Source organism: Rhamphochromis sp. 'chilingali' (genome assembly GCF_963969265.1).
Source record: "Rhamphochromis sp. 'chilingali' genome assembly, chromosome: 15".
NCBI lineage: Eukaryota > Metazoa > Chordata > Actinopteri > Cichliformes > Cichlidae > Rhamphochromis > Rhamphochromis sp. 'chilingali'.
Genome location: NC_137942.1, coordinates 26,984,472 through 27,003,044, shown reverse-complemented (window position 1 = coordinate 27,003,044; position 18,573 = coordinate 26,984,472). Strand labels below are relative to the sequence as shown.

At 40.4% G+C, this 18,573-nt stretch overlaps 1 protein-coding gene across 5 annotated transcripts; it reads right to left on the bottom strand.

Annotated features, from left to right (window-relative positions):
- Nucleotides 1-1,464: 1,464 nt before the first annotated feature.
- Nucleotides 1,465-12,069, bottom strand: tom1 (target of myb1 membrane trafficking protein). 5 transcript variants are annotated; one of them, XM_080904534.1, is made up of 16 exons: nt 11,876-12,069; nt 8,250-8,334; nt 8,079-8,157; nt 7,846-7,995; nt 7,609-7,743; nt 7,359-7,490; nt 7,018-7,134; nt 6,646-6,776; nt 6,488-6,530; nt 6,259-6,391; nt 6,062-6,125; nt 4,428-4,497; nt 4,078-4,143; nt 3,610-3,672; nt 3,323-3,362; nt 1,465-2,137 (listed from the first exon to the last, which is right to left on the bottom strand). In XM_080904534.1, the coding sequence occupies exons 1-16, from the start codon at nt 11,925-11,927 to the stop codon at nt 2,049-2,051; spliced, it is 1,449 nt and encodes a 482-aa protein (XP_080760660.1). In that variant the 5' UTR covers nt 11,928-12,069; the 3' UTR covers nt 1,465-2,048. The 5 variants fall into 5 exon arrangements, with proteins under 5 accessions (XP_080760660.1, XP_080760659.1, XP_080760663.1 ...); XM_080904533.1 differs by having other exon boundaries at nt 6,646-6,779; nt 11,876-12,067; XM_080904537.1 differs by lacking the exon at nt 7,359-7,490 and having other exon boundaries at nt 11,876-12,068.
- Between the last annotated feature and the right edge of the window lie 6,504 nt (nt 12,070-18,573).

Genomic DNA, 18,573 nt, shown 5'->3' with positions numbered 1-18,573 from the left:
GTAGGGGAGACCGGGGATAGTTGCAACACTTCCAATTTCTCCAGTCAGGGCTAAGTTTCAAATGATGTGACTCATCCTGTGCATGCCCAACTCAGTTCTGCTATCACATGTGAAAAATCAGCACATTTTGTCAAACACAGACAATTTAACACGAAAAAAAGTAATTTGTATGCCAAAAAGTAAGTTTTTCTACTTTATTTCAATTTCTAATAGCATCATCTGCTTTGCAGTTAAACTCATCAAACTTAAATTATGTTATTTGTATGTCTATGGGGATATATTCTGTGTAAGTCTTTAGTGCTAATGTTTTAGCCGTTGGCTGTAATGTTAGCTAGTTCATGGCTATAGGAGTCTGGGTCAGTTGTAACAGCAACAGTCTGGGTTAGTTGTAACAATAATGCAGATGTTGCAACTTACCACACTATTACTTTAACTTATATTAAACAAGTTGGGGCAACGACATCAGCAGAGAGAGGTTCACTGGTCGCTTTTGTATATGCGGTTAATGCCATTGGCAACACAATTCCTCCACTGTTTGTGTTCCCACACATACATTATGCAGACCACTGTGTCAGAGATGGACCAGTAGGAAGTATTGGTAGTGGAAATAAATCAGGATGGTTGCAAGAAACAGATTTCCTCATCTTTCTGAAGCACTTTGCAAACCACACAAAGGTATGATAAAAAGTAATGGAATTGCGATGCTGGTGAACAACTACATTTTTTCAGCTTCATTGTTATGTTCAAAATTGGTGCAAGAGTTGTAGGTTATAATGCCCACTGAGCCAATGAGGCCAAACACAAGGAAGACCAACCAAAATTAATGAAATATTCAGTTGCAGAAAATTCCATAATTTGTCTTTTTTGGGGGGGTTGGAATATGTTCAAAAGTTAGATTTCTGCATTCTGTCACACACACACACAGCTACATAAATGGATGTAAGTGCATTCATGTGTTGAATAAACAAAGATTACATGTTAATATTTTGTTAGTACCCTTATTTCATTGTGTTACATTTTACCCCAGGATATGTTACAACTAACCCAGACTATGGGGTTAATTGTAACATTTCACTCTTTGTGTTTGAGGCCATACCATGCAATGGGTAATTGTGCTGCAGAGAAAATAGCTGCACTATTTAATAGCAGAGACATGTAAATACTTTGCATTACATTTTGAATCCACTACCTTAAAAGAGCTCCAATTTACAGACAGAAATGTCAAAAATGTTACAACTATCCCCGGTCTCCCCTACTTGGGTAGAGCAGACCAGTCCATTTACCATTTACTATCAAAATTAGAAGAGACAGCCTGTGGCAATATAGAAGGACAGGACCAGTCTTTGCAAATTTGTAAATAATGTGTTCTTATGCCTCCATTTTTTTTTTTTTTTTTTTTTTGGTAATGGCAAGAAAAAGTCTATAAACATATTTAAAAAAAGACAGACTGCAAACACACAAATCTCCAGTTAATACTTTTAGTTTAATATGACAGCAGTGTGTCATCACTTGTTGTTAAACTTCAAGTAAAACATCTTCATAGGGACAAGCTGAATGTGAAAAAAACTCATAAATTTTCTTCAGCATCCGACATCAACAACGACATAAAGCCTCAAACTATTACCACAAGTTATGGCTGAGCTTCTCTTACAAGTGTTTGCTACTTTGACAGGGGCATTTCTGTACCTCATCATCATCTCTAACAATATATATATATATGTATATATAACAGCAATATAGTACATCATCTATGTTGCAAAATTTGTAACAATATTCTCATTTAACAGCAGGAATGTAACCATAAAAAAATGTGCAAATGTTTGCTTGTGGATCAACCCTCGTAACAACGTCAAGTAAAAACTTCGGTCTTTCCGCAGACATTAGTTTTAAGTTAAAAAACACATTTGCTCCCCCCAGCAAAAGAGCAGGGTACACATATACAATGTCATTTGCCATTCAACTGTTCATTAATAAGAAATCTCCATTATCCAGCAGGTGGCGCCAGAGCTTCATGAGTAATGTTAGTTTTGGCAGGTTTAGGTGAGACTTTAAGACTCTGAGTTGTCTCGCGAGGAAGCTCTCAGGGACGGCAGACGCTCGGCCGCTTTCGCTCTCTCTGCCAGAAACCTGTCGAACTCTGGGGAGGCAAGCAGGAGTCACTTTAACAGACATCTATAGGAAAGTTCCTGCACTGAGTAAACAAAGCCACAACTTTGGAGTTAAAGTGAGCTGTGACCAGACATGTGAGTGCTTTATGTTTCATTTTTAGTCCTTGAAGTAGTAAACATTTGGGGGTAAAAACAAAAGTCCTTCTAACCTCCTTGGTTACCTTGGTAGAGGTAACACGGGGAGCTATTTACCAAGCATTAAAGAAGCTCACTGCAGTTCACCAGTGGCTCAAATATTTTAGCAGCAATCTGAATGGACAATAGGTTTTGTCTATAGCTTCAGCACAGACTGCATATAAAAGATGGATAAAGCTACCAAAAAAAGAAAACAAAAAACAATCCCATTTTCATGCCTTAACCTGAGAATTTTAGCTGTCGCAATGAGTGTAGAGTGGATTTGACTGAAAAAACAAGGATATATTGATAGTAGTGAGCTGTCAATCAAAGCCAGCCATGATCAAATGCCGTGTTCCAGATACACTGGAATATCTAGGCATGTGTTGGAACTCACGAGCGATGTCAATCCCGAGTTAGCACATTCCAGAAAGAGCAATGAAAGAGAATATTGGTTCCTAGCAAGGTAGAGACCTTCAGGTATCACTAGCTATAAAGCCTTTCAGAAAACACATTCAGTGATGCAACCTGATCAGCGCTCTGCTATGGCTCATTTAATGAGTAACAAGTACACAACATTTGCAGTACAGATCAAATATTTAGAGTTTTACTACTGTTTAAATTCAGCGCTGCTATCTTGGATTTCTAACTATGGGTATGTTGGTCCACTCTGACTTGAGGGAGTGTTCCACTAAAAATTCATAATTTCCAACTTATTCAGGAACGCAGTCTGAAGCATACATACCATGCCATGTTGAAACTGAATTTAAAGGAGTGACCAAGATCATAGGTTCAGACTTCTGTTTGAAAGCAGACACTGCCACCTGCTGGCCATTTGACAAAGGCAACGCTTCCATATAGACTATCTCCATTGTTTTATATACAGTCTATCAGCTCTAAAAGAGGGTGTGTATTTCACTGCAAATATTCCATTTAATATAACCAAAGAAAGTTTTCTGTTTAAGAGTGTGTGCCCCATGTATTAACTTGGTTATAAAATCTGCTCCTTTGGAACAGGACATATGGGTAAGGATCCTCACCTTCACTGGTCACACCATCGGAGTCCTCAAAGTCATCATACTGTGTCATAAACACAAAATAAGTATATTTGATTATCCTTTAAGATAACTGTGTACCAAATTTCAAATTAAACCCACCCGCTTAGTCCTTTCTTTTTATAGTCAGTCACCTTTATGTAGATATATCTAAACATTTCTAATACCTTGGATTGGTATCTGCAAAGTCCACCAACATCTTTTCTTTTTTAAACTTTTAAATACGGCAAAGTAGATTCGATGAATGAATATCATTCCCAGTTCAGACTTACCTCATCATCCAAAGCAAGCCATTTCTCAATATCATCCATTACACTGGACTGGGTGATAGGAATCTAAGAAAGAAAGAAGAGACACAGATTGGCTACATGGATAAAACTTCATCAAGGTTGACAAAGCTACGAAGCCATGAAAACAAAAACGAAAGTCAACCGCAAAAACAACAACAAAGAAAAATCACATGTGGCTAAACATAGCATTCAGTGAGGAAGACTTCGGGTGTGACAACAATGCAGCATATCAAAAGTGCAAACCGAACAGTGTCATGCTCTTACGACGCCACAACTGGTCATGCAAACCTTTGTGCTCTATTTCAGTAACTGAACCACCAAAGCCAAAAAGTGACCCAACCCAGACCACAGCAAAGTAAATCAAAACTGTATGAAAAGAACCAAAAGACAGAGGGTATGAAAAGGCGAAACCAACGTAAAGCCAGGGCACGTTTTAAAATTCACACCCACCATTCCCCTTTTAATCATCCAATCTAACTTTGGTGAAGAGCTGCGAGTGGAAGCTGGACTGCCATCCTTCACGTACAGACAGATTTCATTCAGGAGGAAAACAGTTACTCAAACAAAGTAACGCATACTCAGGCCTGTAGCTCAGATATTATGTACAGCACTTGGTGCTCTGTCATATACAAAAAAACCCAGGATTTCACATATGCTTGCTGTTTAAAATAAATTTAACAATATCATAACTGAATTTACTTTTGGTCCTAAAGGTCATGTCACAGCTAAGTAAAAGAAAAAATCAGTTATAGTAGCCGATAAATCGAAACCTTGCAAGCAGTATAGACATCTTTGCTTACAGGTTCAGTGTTTTGTAGTTTGCTGTCCTGAGCTTGAGCAAGACCGTCCACCACAACTCCGCTCCCGTCTCTGAAAGGCAAAAATTACTAATAGGTTAACTGCAACGTAATCTAGTAACCGATATTACTTTTAACAAAGTTAAATGTTGGCTCATGTGTTCAGGAACAAATGAAAAGAAAGACTGGGAACTGTCACCACAAAACAATTCTATTAAATCACCGTAATTTACTTGAATAGTCACAAAAAATTTATTTTAAAACCTATTTTCACATTTATTTGTTCATATAAGGGCAAGGGTGGTTACTTCAAGTTGTAAAAAGCCAAATTGTTCAACCACCTTTAGCTAGCTATTTTAATGTTTATAACTTTTTGTCACAGTTCTGGATCATTTTGAGTTGCTTGTGTTTTGGTATTATTCTGTATTATGGTTTATGTTCTGATTCACTTGTTGTGCTGTTTTGATTATTATTATTATCCCATGTTTTGGTTTAATTCTTGTTAAGAGTTTAGTTCTTAGGTTTAGATTGGGTGCTCCCTCTGTTCGGTGTCTAGTCTGTGTCTCTGTGCCTGTTGTGTGCTTTGTGTTTTATTTTGACAGTCTCTGTTCTGTGTTCAGTCTCCGTCCCCATGTTTTCTCTTTCCCTGTACTGGTCCCACATCTCCTGTCTAGTAATCCTTGCCTCTGTTACCATGTCAGTTATGTTGTAGTGTTAAGCTCATGTCTTTGACTCCGTGTCGTATTCCTGTTTTACTTTGATAGTCTCGTGTGCTTGGTCAGTGTATCTAGTTTTGCCTTCCCTTCTCTCATGTCTGATTTGTCCCAGCTGTGTTTCCTGCTGTTCCCCATCCTCCCGTGATCCTACCTGTGTATCTTACTCCTCAGTTTCCCCCTGCTTGTTGTCGTTAACCTTCATACACCCTCTCTGTGCTGTGTTTCTCCCTTCGTGTTCCCATAAATATTCTACTTTTCAGTCTGGTTTGTTTTTCTCGCATGTGTTTCCTAGTTTCTAGTTTCCACTGTACGGTTTAGTTCTAGTTTTCATGTTTGAGATTTTGGTTTACTTTTGTGAAGTGTATTTCTTATGTGCAGTTTTTCCCAGGAATAAAGCTGCGCCTTAAGTTTAACTTTCAGTTTCTGAGTCCTGCGTTTGGGTCCTTCATCCCGCCTGCCACACAGCACTTGCCGTGACACTTTTAGTGATTTATTTAAACCTTTTGTTGATAGCTAACTATCTGAAATTGTTAACAGATTATGCATTCTTTTAAGCCAAAGGTTTGCTTTTTAGCTAATTATTGCAACCATTTATATAAATTCTTATTTAACTATTTAGGCCAGACTGCGATTTCAGTGAATTATTAGTTAACTGAAATCTGTTTATTTTGAGTTAATTATCAATTTTCAGCTATTTCAGTTGTGTATTTATCAGTTAAGAGAGTTACTTTAAAGTTTAATAAGTGCTTAATAAATAATCTATATTCCTTTAAGATTCCTTTAGACTAATGACTTAATTTTGCCTTAAACAAGACATTTTTGTGAGTGGTGCAGCTCTACAATTTAAAACATCACCCTGCTGTGCAAACATCTGTTTATGTCATAAAGGTTGCACATTTATGATGCAGGTTTTTTCTGTACCTTGGTCTTTGTTGAGTTGACACATTTATTTTCTGTGATAAAGTGTCATCTGATTCACTTGTACCTGGAAGAAGAAACGCAAAAGGAACAAATAAAGAGCAGAATAAGTCTCCACGTTCTGCATGAAATTAGGGATCGCTGCATAATTCCTTTCCCTATGCTTGCCATGATAAAATATATCTAAGTACAGTACTTACTAAGTTTTGCCATCTGACTGGACAAACTGTCAGATTTTGGAAAACTCATTGAGCTGTCATTGGTAACTGAAGCAGCCTCTGATTGGCTGTCAGTCTTCAAGTCTAGCTCTGTTAAGTTGACATAGGTGTGGCCCTGAAAGACACAGAGGGAAACAGCACAATTTAACCAGTTCACGCCGTTATGACTACTGTGTGGAAAGACTCCAAAAATGGCCGCCACGTTCTTTACCTTCTGCTCTGCGTTCTGACCGTTTGTTATTCGTCGTTCAAACCTGCCGACGACAGAATGAAATCATCGTGTGCAGAGAAACTCCATGCTGAAATATTGCCTTTCTCTTTATTTTGCCAATAAACACGATGACGCGATGGAGAGAATGGCACAGGTACCTGTGGTAGCGATTGAAGGCGGTGTTCATTTCATCGTTAGTTGCTAATAACTCTTCGATCAGCTTCTCCTCGCTGAGTCTGGGGACTATCTTCACTATCCTGTCTTGCATTTCTTTACATACTGTGTATAACTGCTAATGACACAATCAGACAAAGAATGCGTGGGTGGGGTGGGGGGGGCGTTGAAGGGCCAGATGCAACACAGAACGTATAAAGTAGGAGATCAGTTAAGGGTAAGGCACTGTTACTCAGCATTAATGGAAAGGATCACACTCACAGAGAATATTACACATTCATGCAGTAAAACACACGCAGCTTGTTTTTAAATGTGACTTCATTTGTGTGTGTGCGCTTGTGTGTGTGCGTGTTTACCTCCAGCAGCTCCATGTCTGCTTGTTTTACCGTAACTGGATCTAGTTGACTCATCAAATCTGACATCATAGTCAGGTTGCTGCGCACCACTCCTAGCTCTGCCTTTAGCTTCTTCACCTGGAATATCAACAGCACTTACTGAATAAACACAGGTACGGTGACTCGATGAAAAGAAGAAGAAGGCAAATATTGATTTTATAAGGGTTGGAAGCGAAAAAGAATTAAGAAGCACAGCTACAAAAAGGAGTTCTGTGACTCTATTGTAACCAACATAGAAAAGCCAGTTAGCGAGAAGCACAGTGCAATTATAATAAGAGTAAGTCCCTTTCCAGTCCCATCACCTGGCTGTGAGTCAAGGCATTGTTTCCCTCAAGGGCCAGTTTTAGATCAGAGGTCTGAGGTGGGATGAGCGGTTTGGAAGACAGGAGTACAGCAGGCAGAGTAGTAACAGCAGGCCCATTGCCAGGCAAAGTCTGATAAGCAAAGGCGGAGAAATGACCAGACAGGAAAAAAGACCAAAGATGATGATAGGATGATAGGCAACACCCAACTGTTAGCAATAAAACAAAGGTCACCCAGCCCTGTATCCACCTTTTTCGGGGCTTCGGGTGGTGTGTAACCTTCCAGCTGATTGGCGGGGAACTCGAGTCCTTTCCTTCGCAGGTCTTCGTAGACCGATACTACACCCGTCAGGTCGGGTGAGCTGCGGAATGCATCGGCCCACGCCTTGACAAGAGAAAACCACAAATTAGGACTAGACAGTAAACCAATGTGACACTAAAGAATGACAACAACTTTATTCTTTTATTCCCTTGAGCCACACCTCACCTGTATGATGCCAAGCACTCTGTCATGTAGGATTTGTGGAGGGTTGTTCCTCGGGATAATCGACCGCACCAGAAACCCTTCTATGAAATCGCGCGTTGTAACCAGGATGTGAAATCTGTAGCCGCAGTTCTTCATGCAGGTCTCGAGGACCTGAAATCACAGAGTTTCAGAGAAATGCCTTACCAATTACAAACTACACACATCTGATGAGAACATAAAGAGTCAACACTCACAGTCAGCGTTAGCATAACCTCCTTGAAGTTCTTATTCCCCACAATCCTTTTTTTAATGGCTCTGAGTGCATCTTTGGGCCTGTAATTACAACATTTTCAATAGTCAGCCGCATGCAACCTCAAGAGGACAAGCTTGTTCCTGATGCTAACAGATAACGAATGTGCACACACCCTTCCTCTGAGCTGTTGATTATGTCACAGATTTCCATGTTGAGTTCCCAGTCTTCAGATGGCAGGCTGGAGCTGGTCGCACGCTCTGTGCAAAGTAGGTGAAAACATGAAACATGTCTCATTGTTACATTATAATTAGTAGAAATACATGAATTTGTTATTCCTTTATGAGTAATACATGGTAACAACGTAGAGACAAATTCGCCTTTAGTAAACATTATTTTCATTTCCTATGTCAAGGTTGTGATTGTGTGGCGTTCCACAGGGACTGACCTTAGGACTCCCATATTTTTAATAGGAATATAAATAGGTGCCTTTTAATACATAGGGAGCAGACATTATAGACAGTGTTGGGAAGGTTACTTTTAAAATGTATTCCACGACAGATTACAGAATACATGCCCCAAAATGTATTTTGTAACGTATTCCGTTACGTTACTCAATGACAGTAACGTATTCTGAATACTTTGGATTACCTATTACATTATCATGCTTTTTTACAACTACATGAATGTGTGATTTATTACAATTGCTGAAGGCTACTCGCCATACCAACTAGATGTTTAAATCTTAATATAAAATGAGTAACAGTTGGGTGGACATTAGGTAAGGCTGCACTTTTTGCAGCGATCTCGTATAGAAAACTATTCCACGCGTATATAAAACAGGGACCTCTGGCTAATACGTCGGGTTCATGTCGGGCTCGTAGCCGAAAAATAGCTTTACTTTGTTGTCTGGGTCAACTTTGCTAGCGAGAGACAGAGAGAGGTGTTGAAAGGCTGCTCCAATGGAACTTATTGTTTCGGAGAAAAACACGAACAAAGTGTACAGTCGAGTCTTAATAGCGTACTTACAACTGGGCTCATCAGGCACTCTTTTTGGCTGCAGTGGTTATTATTATATTTACATGCTTCCAGCTCCCGTTTCTGCTCGGTGACAGCTCATTTTTCCACTCTCCTTTTTCTCCCTCCCTCGCTCACAGACACATAACGGGTATTGCAGTCCTTTCTCCCTGAAGCACGGACTACACTGCCCATGAGGCTACATTCTTTAGGCCTATGCCTGTAACACTCTGCCTATTGCCTTCATATTAAATCATTTTTGTGAATAATTTTTAAAAATATTTCTTCACGTCATTATGCAAGTAGGGGTGACATGGGCCGCGACATTGAGACACAGGCTTTAGAGCCTCTTAATGCGTGTTTTGTTTGGAGCGTGGAAACCAAAAATAGAGAGGGCATAGCCGAACATATGGAAAGTAAAATACCACCGTGTAATCCCTTTATTTCAGCAAAGTAACTGTATTCTGAATACAAACTTTTTAAACAGTAACTGTAACGGAATACAGTTACTCATATTTTGTATTTTAAATACGTAACGGCGGTACATGTATTCCATTACTCCCCAACACTGATTATAGAGCCACAGTCAAACTGTAAATTCTGAAATTTATACCGAAATTGTAAAACCTCCTTTAAAAGTGACAAGACTTAAAAGGATGCCAATAATGGTAAATGTCCTGCATTTGTATAGCGCTTTACTAGTCCCTAAGGACCCCATAGCGCTTTACACTACATTCAGTCATTCACCCATTCACACACTGGTGATGGCAAGCTACATTGTAGCCACAGCCACCCTGGGGCGCACTGACAGAGGCGAGGCTGCCGGACACTGGTGCCACCGGGCCCTCTGACCACCACAAGTAGGCAAAAATGGGGTTAGTATCTTGCCCAAGGATATTTGGCATGTAGCCATGGGATCGAACTACCGACCTTCTGATTAGTGGCTGACCTGCTCTGCCACCCTGAGCTACAGCCACCCTATAATCAAACATACAGACTTGGAATATTTTAAACAGTATACCACGGGGCTGACCTCAGTCTCTGAAAACATTAAGCTGCTTTTTGTTTGTTTTTTGTCTGCTTGAAGTTGTAGTAATTCCAGGACTGTATTAATTGTCTTTTATTAATGTTTTTATGTGTTTTTTCATATTATGCAAACCCAGTTTTGGAAATATTGGGTTTTACATTTTACTATCTTATGAAAAATTACAGTACATTTTAAATTTGATGACAGAAAAAAGAAAAGAAAACAAAGAATCATCATCAATGACTTTTTTTTGTCACTGTCCCAACATTAACCAATTTCATAACCTCCAACAACGACTTGCAAACAGTCAGGCAACATGCCATTTCTCCATGTTTGCCAGAATGTCACTGACTAGCCTATATGCCTTAGTGACCGAGGTGTCTAATGTCTAATTCACCCTATTTAAAATTTTTGTGTGGAAAAAAAAGATTTCATGTTAGAAACATTAAAATTACATGAAAACCATTAATTTGCTGGCACTTTTAATTGGCAAAAGATAAAAAAAGTGGGCACTTTTAATAAGGTTTGTCAGGAGTTACATTTAAACTATATCAAAATGTGCCATGAGAACACGGCACATTTTCCTCACTCATCAAAGTGAGGAAAAGGAAGAAGAAAAAAAGAGGAAGAGGAGAAAATGATCATAATTAAACATAATGCTGAATAACTAATTGTTGCTACTCTAGCCTTAACTGTGGGGGACAGACACTTCCACTATCATCACGTTAGTTCTTTTGTTTGCTTTGCCCTTTAACATAAGTGAACCTAGCCTAGCAGAACAGCCAAGTTAGCACAGCCACAGTCAGTGATGGGACACTGGTAAATGACTTGTTAGCATAGCTAGCTGGCTGATATAATGTAGCAGATAGTAATTACAGTAATATTACACTTCGTAATCGGTCAACCTAGTGTTGGACACTGTTGCTAAAATAAACACGCTGCCGTTTGTTGATCAGTGTTTTACCTGTAACTTTAGAGGATCGTTGGTGGTGGTGGCGTTGGATTATTTATAGAATAATGGTGATGAATGTTGGTTGAAGGGGCCCCTTTGAGAATTTTTGCCCTGGGCCCCCATAGACTCTAGAACAGCATGTGGCTTGTTTGGATTTTTGATCAGTTTACTGTGTGGAGGTTAAACTTTAGACCAGCTTATCAGATGACTGAATTAACTTGACCAAAAAACTGATGGAAATATTAAATTCACTATATTCAAGACTAGGCTATATTTAAGTTTTCTTTAGATTATAATATTATTTAGATTACAAATCGTGTAAAGACTTTTACTGCAGCTTCAACTAAGATCTCCTCTTCTACATATCTTAATGAGCATCTCTGGATCTCCACCATTATCACTGACTACAGCCAAACGATCGTCAGATTTGGGTCAGGGGGATGTCGGCCACTCTTTGCGGCCCGCCCAGCTATTTGCAGGTTAAGGCAGAGCCGGGGACAACCAATCAACTGAAGCACCTCAGCGTCTTCCTCCCGCCTCTGCCAAGTCATTGTCTCACAGGGGCGTCAATCAAACCATAAGCCGTTGTTCTTCTGTCAGTCCTAATGAATTTAACTTGATTTCTATTTCTCTAACATAATCGCATTATAACGCATCACCCCGACAAAAGCCTCGACAATAAGAGTCCACAGAGCAGCTCTGCAGGGACGTGACTGCGGGAGATGTAAGGTGTCGGTATAAGACGCCCGAGCCTGACTGGAGAATTTTCTTTTTATGCAGTGTAAAGACTCATAAAGGCGCTCACCGATGCGCTGTCCCACGGGCGTGCTGAACGGATTCCCCATTAAAAACTCCATGATGAGCGCGGTGAGGGGCCCAGCGAAGCACCGACGTCTCCGGGCCGAGCCGTATGCGACAGCAAGCGGCCCCGCTGTCTCTCTCTCTCTCTCTCTCTCTCCTGCAGACTGCTGCGGCTTCACACAACAAAGTGGGGCACCAGTTGAACTGCGTCATGCGTTTTAAAGGGAAAGCAGCCCGCAGTTATCAGATGGTCAGTGTACCAGTGTTAGTACAGCGTAACTGCGCCACACACAGGCATTATTCTTTGCTGCATGCACTGCTGCCACTCTATTAGCAATACTTACCTGCGTGTAAGAAGCACAGTTTTGTCTGAGCACTGAGTAAGGGTCCTCTATTAGAGTCAGATTTCAGCCATAAGCAGCAGGGCACCCCGAGATCACTTGAAATGTCACCTAAGAAAGGTCGATAAATGTTTGTTTTTGTGTGTCATATATCAATAGTTATCATTTAAAAATGAAATATTTTGATAAATAAGTTAACAGAGAGACAATTAACCATTTTCAATGTAAGAGCTGTGGTGACGTTCATGCTGATGTAATTCTGTCCGTTTTTATATTTGCATTTTACACTAGTAAGCCATGAAAATGCACGTGTTGGATGTATAATGCACAAATGATCAAGCATTGACAATACAGAGCAAATGTCAGCCTTGCTGAGGTGGGCTGTTGGTGATGGGTTTAGTAGCGAGCTCAAATCAAATCATGGTATAGTTATAGTTTCATGCGACTTTAATATCTCAGCTGACCAATTTAATGCTTCACATTCAAATATGTCACATGTGCTGTATATGTAGTTTTGCTGCACTGGGTTTTAGGAATCATCTCAGCTATGGAGGCTGACTGAAAAACAGCAGAGAACAAAACTATTCTAATATCCTCCTCATTTTACCTCTGGGTCCTACGTGGTTATCAACCTGCTCACTGCATCAGAGGAGAAGGGGACAGGATTTGCAGCTTGTGACTGAGACACAACATTGTGTGTGTTTATGAGTGAGATAATTACATTTCAAGCAATAAGATTTTCTGGTTCTGTGAATGCATAATTGTTATTTTGGAACTTAAACACATTTACCCCAATAATCCCTCTTGTTGATCTACACTTATGGATGGCTCTTAAAAAAGAGAGACTGACAATGCTACAAAGCAGCCAGATAACAAAATGTAACTGAGCACCACTGCTGTATGTTTACAAGTAAATGCGATAACTGAAGTATCTGCTTTGTTATTGTTGTTGTTGTTTTTGTGAGGAGCCATTTCTGTGGCCTGAATATTGGACTGCTAGCTGTTGGAATGAGGGAGTTCATCATTGCTGCTGCTATTTGAATGCAGTTTGAATTAAAACACAGGTTGATTCCTCCATCAGCTGATGCAGAGACCATCCAAATAACTGTAGCTGGGATAACGGTTGTGAATAATTAATGGAGAATCTCCCGAACCACTGACATGCAGCTGAATATCTCTGCTATATCTCTCTATCTATCTATGATAGATAGAGAGATATAGCCTAACCTTTTTACATAAAATGAAATACAATGCACACCATCTCTAACTGTAAAAAGAGTTAATTCTCAGTGCAGACAGTTTTGTATGTAAACATCAATCATGTGCTTCTCTGACACCAAAAGGTATATGGTGAATGCAACTAAAATGCAAACAACTTGGTTGTTCTGGAGCTCTCAACTGAACGTGGTCTTCATCAGGTATTACATACCATAGCTGGAGAAAAAAACACTCATCTTAACCGATCGCACCACAGTATCAGTTCCTTGGGTCCTAAAAGCTGAACAGAAAAGTGCATTTATAAGAGTTTGGATAGCTAAGATACAACAGACCTGGACAGGAGAGGCTCTTCATGCTTGTGTAGCTCTCTGCCACACGGGTGTGCTGTTAGACTTTAACTCAAAGTTTGATCCAGTGCATGATCAGTAAACATCATAAGAGCCTGGTTTTAATTTACACCCTGATCCTTCCTGTCCTTCCCTGAAACTGTTTTTTAAATATTTAACGCCACAGTATCATACTTATATTCACATTTTGCATTTTACTCAATTGCTTGGTAAATCACATCCCTAAGAAAACTTTGGGTCAGGTGATATTCTTGACAGAAAAAACTGGAAAAACGACAAACTACACAACTAGTGGGAATACCAAGAGCTTAACAGGAACCCCAAGCAGGTTTTTCCACTTTTGCTTACGGTAAACAAAAACCCCTGAACACATAATAATTTTTTAATATATAACCAACACAACAGAACTTTGCAAACAGAAGGATTGTAAAACAGCAATTCAATATAAGTGACATCTGAAAACAAGTCTGTTCCACGTTTTTAGTTTCACTATGGACGTAAACACAGTATAGTTCAAAGATGACTCAGCTAGTCAGTATAATGAGTTTCAGCATATTATATACTAGGTATTTTGATATACATTCACCAGTCACTTTATTGGGTACATATGTTCAGCTGCTTGATTAATGCAAGTATCTCGTCAGCCAATCACATGGCAGCAACTCAATACATTTAGGTTTGTAGACGTGATCGAGATGACCTGCTGAAGTCCAAACTGAGCACAGAATGTGTGAGAAAGGAGATTTAAGTGACTTTAAACGTGACATGGTTGTTGGTAACAGACGTGTTGGTCTGAGTATTTCAGAAACTGTCAATCTGCTGGGATTTTCCCCACACAAACATTACTAAGGTTTACAGAGAATGGTCTGAGAAAGAGAAAATATCCAGTGAGTGACAGCACTAATGCCCTGTTGATGCCAGAAGTCAGAGGACAATGGTCAGGCTGCTTTGAGCTGATAGGAAGGCAACAATAACTCAAATAACCGCTTGTTACAACCAAGTAATGAGTGGTGCAGAGATGCAGACAAAGTGAGTCTACATTTCACACAGGCTCACTTAAACTAGGAAATGTTGCCTGGTTTGATGAGGCTCTTTCTGCCACAACATTCAGATGGTAGGGTTAGAATCTGGCCCAAACAATGTAAAAGCAAAGATCCACTCTACCTTGTGTCAACAGCCACAGAACAAACCTGGAGTCAGTTAATATTCCCGCATGCAAAACTGGAAAAACTACAAACTGCACAACTTGTGGGAATACCAAGAGTGTAGCAAGCAGGTTTTTCCTGCTTTGCAAACAGTGGACAAAAACCCCAGAACACACAATGTCACACACAAGATCACAGGAACAGAAGGCAGATCAGCTTGCAGTTTTCCAAGAAATAAATGACCGTTTCCACTGAGAAATGTCCCTCAGAGTGACAGCAGGGTAATACATTTGTTATGTTTGACCATGACCGTGGTGCATGACTCAGACTCGGTGACTCACAGCCTGGCAGAGGTTATAGTTTTACTCTCTTACACCCGCAGATGCCCATTAAAACAAACCACAGACACTATCCGTAATTATTAACATGCTGCATTTTGATCTGTTCTGTGATCACCCACATACTGCTCTTCAAGGCATGTGTGATCATCGCTGTCTAACAAGACAGACGCTTTTTTTTGGTCCTCTGTCAAACAGGGTGAGCCTGTGATTATTGCACTGCAGTTAAACCCATGTCTTTTAAGCACGAGTCTCACAGAGTGAGCGTATCTGTCTGTGCAGTAATGCTGCAATGTAGTAAGCCACTGTTGCTATGCTACCACTGAAGTATGGAGACAAATGCATGTAATTACTAAATACAGTAACATATAACACTGTAGCTACATAAACAATGTAGATATTTGCATTAATAGCAGTTAAAATGATGTGTTGGCACCAAAGCAAGTGGTGTAGATAGTTCTAGGAGTATTATAATCGGGACCATTTCTTTGTGTGTCCTGATACATCAACAGCAGCTAATGCTTTTCTTGAAATGTATTTTAGATATCAGCACTTAGAAAATGTTCCAGAGATCATGTCAGTCAAAACTGAGATTTTAGTAAAAGGTTCAGAGTGTAAGAAGAAAACGCCCACTCCATTAATCTGAATTCTCCAAGTGACATGATCCTTGCTTTTAAATCAGAACTATACTATAAGGGTTTTCTCAAAACATTTGAGAAAGCATGGTGGCACGGTGGTTAGCACTGTTGCCGCACAGCAAGAAGGTCCTGAGTTCAATTCCACCATCAGGCCGGGGTCTTTCTGTGTGGAGTTTGCATTTTCTCCCCGTGTTTGCGTGGGTTCCTTCCGGGTACTTCGGTTTCCTCCCACCATCCAAAGACATGCAGCTTGTGGGGATAGGTTAATTGGATATTCCAAATTGCCACTAGGTGTGAATGTGCGAGTGAATGTGAGTGTGAATGGTTGTCTGTCCTTGTGTGTTGGCCCTGCGACAGACTGGCGACCTGTCCAGGGTGTACCCCGCCTTTCGCCCTATGACAGCTGGGATAGGCTCCAGCGCCCCCCGCGACCCTGAAAAGGATAAGCGGAAGCGAATGGATGGATGGATGGTTTTTAAAAGACTGAATAATAATCATATCTTTTCTTATTAAGTAGATCTTCAGTAATGTGCAATCATGTGCGAACTATCTTAGTCAAGCTCTTTAAGCAGTCTTAAGGAATACTCCAAGTGCTTTCATGGACTTTCCTGTAATGTTTGTCCACGTAACCTGCTGAATATGTACGGAGCTCTGTCATCCCACAAATATTAATGAGAACCTATTACTCAAATTCTCACCAAAACACTCTTATTCTATGATTTGTAAAGTGTGTTAGCTTGATTCAGAGTTCAAAGTAATCCTTAGTTATGTTATGCTAGGCCCTGATGTGGCCTATCAGTTCATTCACTGTGTAAAATGTGCTGTTATAGCTGTTTTTTCCTTTAAGGACCTGACTTTAAACTCATTTTCCTTTGACTGTCTTCCCCCTGAAAACAGAGAGTTAGAGCGACAGATACATGGGGCTTTGGTGCCTACAGCTGAAGCTATTTTATTTAATTCAATTTAGTTTGATTTAGCTCCAAATTACAACAACAGTCCTGTCAGGGCACTTTATATTATAAACAATAATAATAATGGATTGGATTTATATAGCGCTTTTCAAGGCACCCAAAGCGCTTTACAATGCCACTATTCATTCACTCTCACATTCACACACTGGTGGAGGCAGCTACAGTTGTAGCCACAGCTGCCCTGGGGCAGACTGACAGAGGCAACTGATATCGTGCCATCGGCCCGTCTGGCCAACACCAGTAGGCGGTAGGGTAAAGTGTCTTGCCCAAGGACACAACGACCAGGACAGAGAGCCCAGGGATCGAACCGGCAACCTTCTGGTTACAGATGCGCTTCCCAACCCCCAGCACCAAGCCAGCACTTGGCCATGGTGGGAAGGATAAACTTCCTTTTGACAAGACTAAACCTCAGAGAGAACCAGGCTCAGGGAGGGGCAGCCCTCTGCTGTGATTGGTTGGGGGTGAGGGGGGGGGGGAGACATGATTGAGCTAGAGATTAACAATAACTAATGATTAAATGCAGAGTAGTGTGGTGGTGTTTCATCATCAAAGTCAATCAAAGAATCAGCTGAGAACATAAAAAGATTTTAAAAAGTGATCACAGACAATTATATTTCTTCTCCTGTAGAGATCAGGACAGTCCTGCTACGAGACAGAAACAGTGATGGCAGTCACCAGCCCTCAGAGTCACTGTGTGACTGTTTCACCCAAGAAAATTTTTATTTCTTAGAGCTAATTTGGTTCAAAATGTTATATAAAAGTGCCTTTTCCCCTCTGTGTAATCACAGATACGACACAAGGAGCAATTAAAACTCCTTGTTGTAAAAAGTGTGTCTGTGACCAATGTTTTTATAACTTTTCTCTGTTTTCCCTCCCACCACCATCTCCTTCTCTTGCAGCCAACAGTGTCTGCATCCCACTATAACGCTCTGTTTGGTTCCCTCTCCCAGCGCCTGACATGCCGGCACATAAAGATCTTTCATTTACTTTCCCTGGAGTAAATGTCAGAGATGATTTCCAGAGGGAAAGAATATAAACTGCCTCAGAGCGATGCAGGCCTCTCCAAACGCGTGGGCAGCACCATGAATTGGTGTGCTTCCTCTCCACCGCTGGGGATTATTCAGGGCATTTAGAAGAACATACTGTCAAAGCAGTTAAAAGAAAGGGAAGAAAGAAATAAGAAAGCATAAAGTCTTTAATTGGCAAAGCATGATATTGCCTTTCTTGGGACTCTTTAATGTCTCATCTAGCGCTATGTGTGAGAACAAGCGCTTCCACAAGCATCTAATTAGAGTGGCTTGGCAGTAACTTGTCTACGTTCACACACTATGGAGCCCTGATTAGTCTTCTCAGCCTGCAAATGAAATGCAGTGGAGAGTGTTGCTCATCCGTACATAGGTCTGTTTATCTGAAACGAGCTTTATCAACTGTCATGAAAATGCAATTGCAAAAGTGACTGCCTGGAGGAGAGGTGCAGATAAAAGCAGGGCAGACAACAGCAACTGAAGTGAAAATTCATATTCAAGCAGGATGGTCCATCAGGAAGCATTTTTTTGGTGACAGTAGTTCTGCTTTTGGACACAATAAATCTCCACTGTATGAGTCATCAGTGGCCGCAGTGTGTATTTCTGTGTGCGTGCGTGTGTAGAGGAGGGCAGCTGAGTTAAGTTATGTGGAACTGAAACCATCTGGTTTCTTCCTCAT